The sequence below is a fragment of the Gymnodraco acuticeps genome, unplaced genomic scaffold (assembly GCF_902827175.1).
Source record: "Gymnodraco acuticeps unplaced genomic scaffold, fGymAcu1.1, whole genome shotgun sequence".
NCBI classification, from domain to species: domain Eukaryota; kingdom Metazoa; phylum Chordata; class Actinopteri; order Perciformes; family Bathydraconidae; genus Gymnodraco; species Gymnodraco acuticeps.
In genome coordinates this window covers 1,567,026-1,574,350 of record NW_022990313.1, presented here as the reverse complement: position 1 = coordinate 1,574,350, position 7,325 = coordinate 1,567,026, and the positions used below count along the sequence as shown (strand labels likewise).

Genomic DNA, 7,325 nt, shown 5'->3' with positions numbered 1-7,325 from the left:
AGAAGATTACGGTGTCCGACATTGTTTTAGCATAACTACACACCGACTCCACATTAAGTTTGGTGCATTCTGATTGGCGTACACGAACATCATTACCACCGACGTGAATAACAATCCTACTGTATTTACGTTTATTTTTAGCCAGCAGTTTAAGATGCGCCTCAACGTCGCCCGCTCTGGCCCCCGGAATGCATGTGGAGGCTTCGGTCTCTAAATTCACGTGTCTCATAATAGAGCTAGCAATAACCAGAGTTGGCTTCTCAGCGGGTGTCTCGCTGAGTGGGGAATATCTGTTAGATACGTGAACGGGTTGGTGGGGACCTGCGGGTTTCGCGTTATGCCCCTTCTGAACAGTCACCCAGTCTCCCTGCTGCTCGGGAGTTGCCGGGGGACGGCTAATAGGAGCTACCTTTTGCCGGTCCGCACCGGCTAACATAGGCTTTACTGTAGCTGAGTTACTTTCTAAGATGCGGAGCCGGGCTTCTATGGCTATGATTCCCGCCTCCAACCTAACAACTATACTACATTTAACACATGTATCGGTACCAGTAAAGGAGGTAGGGAAGTAACCAAACATGAGACAGGAAGAGCAGGAAATAACACCCGAGGGTGGGGAAAGAGCCATGGCTAGCTATCAAGCTAAAGTAGCTACCGTTAGCAAATCCGAAAAGAGTGTAGGCAACTGTGGAGTTACAGTCGCTAACGGGCCCTCCACACTACAAGCGTTTCAGGCGTAAAATTACGCCTCTAGCGCGTCTGCCCATTCACTTTGAATGGGGTGACGTCACGTCCGCTCACGTTTTCGCCGAACTGCATCACGGGAAGGCAAGCGTAACTTTGAGAGCGTCTCGCGCGTAAAAAGTTGAACAATGTTGAACTTTTTACGCACGAAATGCTCTCTCGGTTCCTGACAAGTGAGCGTAAGCCAATCAAATCCCGTTTCAGAAAATCTGACAGCTCAAGCCGTAGCCAATCAAAAACCGCGCATACGCTGGGAGAGATATCCTGAGATATCCCGCCGTTCATGTCTATATTTGAAATAAAATGGACGAGGTTATAATCGTAGCGGTAGCGAATCACCCTGTATTATTTGATGTGACCCTGTTCACCTACCGGGATAGAAACCAGAGGAACCAGGCATGGAAGGAGGTGGCAGAGACAGTGGGGGAAACTGGTAGGTTTTCGCCTGTTTGGGGATTTTATATCCAGTTTACTTCATGTTAACATAGCTAATGAAACATAGCCGGTATATTTAGCATAAAATAGCGCCATAGACATTAATCACATACATGTTAATCATCCGCTGCCACATCATAGACTATATTGCATTACATTAATGCACACAATGTCATACTCCTTTCACATTTCTTAGTTATATATATATATATATATATGCAAAAATTCATTCCTAGCATTCTATTTCCATGTAAATTACTGCTTTATTTAATTTTTATCTTTTTGCAATTTAACTGTACAATACATGTTGTGTTTTATATTAGATTTCTTGTTTTGTATATATGCACCATGACATCAAGTCAAATTCCTAGTATGTGCAAAGCTACCTGGCAATAAACCTGTTTTTGATTCTGATAAAGTGTGACATGTAAAACCTTGTATGCAATTGAAAGGGATTTGGTTTTCATTAATGGAGCAATCATTTTCTGAAATTCAAGAAATTAACTGTATTCTTTCATTTTCATTTTCATTTTATTAGAGAAAGTGTGCAAAAAGCGTTGGAAGTCCCTCAGGGACCGATACTGCAGGGAGAGGATCCTGGAGAAGGAAGGGAAAAGTAGCGGGGCAGGGGCTTCCGGGGGATCTAAGCCCTGGCGTCTCGCGGCAGTAATGAGCTTTTTAAAGCCCTTCATGCTGGACCGTGAGACGTCCAGCAATTTCCCCCGGCAACCCCTGCCTCCACCCACCGGAGCAGAAGAAGAGGAAGACTCTATGGGTGACAGCCTGGATGACAGTCTGGAAAGCCAGCCAGAGCCAGGTAGCAGTCAGCCAGCCAGTCAGCCGGCCAGTGTGCCAGACGGTGTGCCAGCATTCCGGGGGAAGAAGAGCAGGGGAAGGGAGATGTCCCCTTTTGAGGAGAACCTGCTGTCGGCCGTAGGCCCGATGCTGGCCATGCCACCACCGCCCCTGCGAGATGGAGTTCATGACTTTATGAGCTGTTCGTAAGCACTCATGAAACATTCATGAACGATAGGATTAATTGTAGTGCTCCACCTGTATACATGTATGTTTGTTAATTTGAATAAAGTTCCATTGTGATTGACATAATTGTTGTTTTCTATGGTTGCCAATTGACCCACAGTCAATGGTTCATGTACATGAACAGTTCATGAACAGTTCATAGCCAGCCATTGAATTATATTCAGTGACTGGGTATGAACTGTTCATGAAGTTGTTATGAACAGTTCTTGATATGTTCATGAACCATGGTTAATTCATGAACAATTCTTGAAATGTTCTTGGTTGAATACTGAATATCCCTACACACTCACTGAAAACTCCATTTCATGAATTGTTCATGAACCTGCCTAAAACTATATTCCATGAATTGTTCGTGAACCATTCCAGAACAGGAGTTTCATGAGTAGTTCATGAACTGCCCTAGTGCCATTTAATGTTCATGGAACTTTCATGAACAGTTCATCAACTTTGTTATGAGCTGTTTATGAGCTGTTCATGAATATGGTTCACTAATATTCCATGAACTTTTCATGACAAGTTCATGAACAGTTCACTATCATCTCACCGGGGCACCACCACCTCCACCACCAGTGGTGGAGGTGGAAGACGAGGACCTCCTTTTTTTAAGGAGTCTCTGGCCTGCAATGCAAAAGCTGAGCAGGACGAGCAGCATGAGACTCAAAATGAAGCTACAAGAGGCGGTCCTGGAGGCCACAGAAATGGACATTAATAATTAATTAATTAATTAGATACTGATACTGATACTGATCCACATTACATATTTTTACACTCATCACTCATCACACACAACATCACATAAATAAAAGTTATTTAAAAGTATGTTATGGCTATACTGTGTCTTGACTTGTTCATGTGGTTGTCAGTTACAACATACCAGGAGCTTCTTGTATGTCGATATATAATGTGCTGTCTTCTGTAATTATTCAGGTGAAACCCTGATGAAAATTATGAGTGGTTTATCACTAAAAACAGGGCTGAAGGAAAAAGGTTGTTAGTTATATCATGATATCAATTCAAGAAATATGTTTATTAGGAATGGTTGATTTTAAAATGGCTCATTTGGAATATTTGCTTTTTAAAGTAAATGGGTAGCTCTTAAAAGAGCTTTTTGGTTTGGAGACAAATATGGGCCTACACCACATTTGCCTGCCATCGCACTGCCCCCTCCTCGTTGAAGTAGGAGCAGAAGGTCTCCCGCTGTTGGATGGATTGCCGTGTGGCATTGTTGGAGCCCATCCTCGGTGCATCACACAGGGTTGGAGTAACTTCATCCGTGGACCTTGCGATAGGTGTGCGTGATGGCATATCAATGGTCTTCCTGCGGAGGAAGTTATGCAACACACAGGCAGCCTTCACACACAACTCCGTCACCTCGGGGCTGGTGGTGATGACACGCCTGAGCATTCTCCACTGGGTTGAGAGGATGCCAAACGCACATTCAACCACCAACCTGGCACGGCTGAGGCGGTAGTTAAATAACCTCCTTTCACGGGTGAGGTGACGTCCAGGGAATGGACGCAGAAGGTTGTCCAGCAGCGGAAATGCCTCATCTCCAACGAAGACATGGGGGAGAGGGCCCCGCCGCTCTGATCCTGCGATGACGGTGTCAGGTGGTAGCTGCAGACTGCCGTCTCGGAGGCTCTCTCCAAATGCAGAATTCCGCAGGCTCCCACTGTCGCTGCTCCTCCCAAAGCCTCCAACATCCACTACCCTGAACAGGTACTCAGCATCCACCACAGCCAGCAGTACCAAGGAGTGGGTGGACTTATAATTAAAGTAGAGGGAACCTGCATTTGCTGGAGCCTGGATAACGACGTACTTCCCATCTATGGCACCAACACAGTTGGGAAACTCCCAGCGCTCCTGGAACCCAGCAGCGATGGCTCTCCAATCCTCCACCTGTGGTACCGGCATGCACTCCTCGACCAGGGCGGTCCAGATGGCCCCCGCAACCTCCTTGACAATGACTGCCACTGTAGAACGCCCGACCCGATAGCTGAAGGCTATCGTCGCGTACGAGTCACCAGTTGCCAGGTACCTGAGAAAAAAAGATATATACATGATTACAAAATATATTTATTCAGGCCCCACACACACACAGACCACAGATCCCCCCCTCCACACATTGAACACAGACACACACATTGAACACAGACACAGATTGAACACACATTGAACACAGACACACACACATTGAACAGACACACACATTGAACACATACACACACACATTGAACACAGACACACACACATTGAACACAGACACACAGACACACACATTGAACAGACACACACATTGAACACAGACAGACACACAGATCCCCACACACACATTGATCACAGACACAGACACACACGCCATGTACACAGGGGAGCAATACTGTGTTTACCTAGATATCTTAATTAATGTTACCCATCTGAACTAAATCACAGACTTCAGTCATCATTCGTGCATTCTCTCTCCTTCTATACAGAGTCAGATTAAAGAAGTAGAAATACACAAAACGTACCGTAGGCAGATGGCGAGTCGCTCGACGGGGCCGATTGACATACGCAGATGGGTGTCCACCTTTGTAATCAGTGGGCCCACCTTTCCGAGCAACTCGTCGAACACCTCCTTGCTCATCCTGAAGTACCTCTGAAAAAGGCGGTCATCGAGACGGAGCTCCTGGAGGAGAAGGTGGTATTCCCCCCTTTGTAGACGCTTTCGGAGTATCGGGTGTACCCAGAAGCGACGCACACTACACGGCCTCATGCGAGACAATGTATACACTAAATGCAACCTTGCACACACACGAGTTACCCTGCTTACCCTTGCTACAACACCGGCATCCATTTTAGCAATAGTGGAGAAGAACCGGGGTTTTTCACTTTGTATGTCCGGGGCGGGAGATTCACATGGAGATTCTGATTGGCTGTTGGTCGCGGGGCTCGAAGAAACGCCCCAAGCGTAAATCTTGGGGCGTTGGAAGCGAATTTTACGCTTGTAGTGTGGCCGGCCCGTAAGAGAAGGAGAGTTGTGAGTGCTTAAGCTGTAGTAACGTGTGATTACAACGTCAGGCAGTTGCCGTGATCAAGAGTTTTAAAACGATCGATTAAGTTAAGATAATAAGCTATCAGCAACAGAACAGGCACACGGGATACCCGGAGATGACAATGACAACAACAACCGGAAGTTACAACATGCTTACCGCAATAGTGGTCCGTGTAGAAACAAAGCTGTTTCAACAGTTGAGTAATTTCTTGCATTTAAATAACTGTTTCGATGTGTTCCAGTCAGGCTTTCGTCCAAACCACAGCACTGAGACTGCTCTTGTAAAGGTCTTTAACCTGTTAAACCCCGAGCCTGTTTTTCAGGTTTCAGGCTCGAAAATGACATTCCCAGAACAAATGACCATATCTTCCCTTCTAAAAGGGTTAAATTAATAATCTTTTTTCTCAAAGTAATGATAAACTTGATAAATGATTCTCTCTTCTAAACCATCAACGTGCATGTTAGACCCAATTCCAACTAAGCTGTTGAAGGAAGTTTTTCCATTAATTAGCACTTATTTATTAAATATTATGAATATGTCTTTATTATCAGGCTATGTTCCACAATCATTCAAAGTAGCAGTGATAAAACCGCTTCTTAAAAAGCACAACCTCGATCCAGAGGTTTTAGCCAACTATAGACCTATTTCTAATCTTCCGTTCCTCTCAAATTCTTGAGAAAGCGGTCGCAAAACAGTTGTGTGATTACTTAAAAAACAATGATTTATTTGAAGCTTTTCAGTCTGGCTTTAGAACACATCATAGCACAGAGACAGCTCTGGTTAAAGTCACAAATGACATTCTAATAGCCTCTGACAAGGGACGTGTCTCTATTCTTGTTTTGCTCGATCTCAGTGCTGCATTTGATACTATCGACCATGATATCTTATTGCAAAGACTAGAGCACTTAGTTGGCATACAGGGAACTGCTTTAGACTGGTTTAGGTCCTATCTATCTGAACGCTCTCAGTTTGTACGTGTCAATGATGAATCTTCCACGCAAACCAAAGTTAGCCATGGAGTGCCACAGGGCTCAGTGCTCGGACCTATTTTGTTCACATTATATATGCTTCCGTTAGGCAATATTATAAGGAATCATTCTGTAAACTTTCATTGTTATGCAGATGATACTCAACTATATTTATCAATCAAGCCTGATGAAATTAATCATCTAAATACAATTCAAGACTGCCTTAAGGACTTAAAAACGTGGATGACCTTAAACTTTTTGATGTTAAACACGACCAAAACTGAAGTTATTGTACTTGGCCCGAAGAATCTACGAAACAAATTATCTAAGGATATACTAACTATGGATGGCATTAATTTGGCCTCCAGTGAGACTGTAAGGAATCTTGGTGTTATATTTGATCAGGATTTATCCTTTAACGCCCACATAAAATCAATTTCAAGGACCGCCTACTTCCATCTACGTAACATTGCAAAAATCAGGCATATCTTGCCTCAAAACGATGCAGAGAAACTAGTCCATGCATTTGTTACTTCAAGGCTGGATTATTGTAACTCTTTATTATCAGGGTGTACCAAGAAGTCAGTCAAGTCGCTTCAGCTGATTCAAAATGCTGCGGCTCGTGTACTAACCAGAGTTAGGAAAAGGGACCACATTACTCCTGTTCTGGCTGCCTTACACTGGCTCCCTATAGAACACAGGATAGAATTTAAAATTCTTCTTCTCGCCTACAAAGCCCTTAATGGGCAGGCGCCATCTTACCTTAAAGAACTCATTATACCCTACTGTCCTACTAGGGCATTGCGTTCCAAGAATGCAGGGTTGTTGGTTGTTCCTAGAGTCTCTAAAAGTACAATGGGAGCCAGAGCCTTTTCTTATCAAGCTCCACATTTGTGGAATCAGCTTCCAGTTTGTGTTCGGGCGGCAGACACCCTATCCGTTTTTAAGAGTGCGCTTAAGACCTTCCTTTTTGATAAAGCTTATAGTTAGGGCTGATTAGATCCAGCCCCTAGTTTTGCTGATATAGGCTTAGTTTGTCGGGGGACATCTTACTTCTTCCTTCTCTCTGTCTATACCTGTGTACTCTCATGTTCCGATTAACCCA

At 44.3% G+C, this 7,325-nt stretch overlaps 1 protein-coding gene across 1 annotated transcript; it reads right to left on the bottom strand.

Annotated features, from left to right (window-relative positions):
* Positions 1 to 3,225: 3,225 nt before the first annotated feature.
* LOC117550456 lies at positions 3,226 to 5,053 on the bottom strand. Its single transcript, XM_034222892.1, has 3 exons — positions 5,030 to 5,053; positions 4,728 to 4,921; positions 3,226 to 4,255 (listed from the first exon to the last, which is right to left on the bottom strand). Exons 1-3 carry the CDS (start codon positions 5,051 to 5,053, stop codon positions 3,349 to 3,351), a joined length of 1,125 nt encoding a protein of 374 aa, XP_034078783.1. The 3' UTR covers positions 3,226 to 3,348.
* Between the last annotated feature and the right edge of the window lie 2,272 nt (positions 5,054 to 7,325).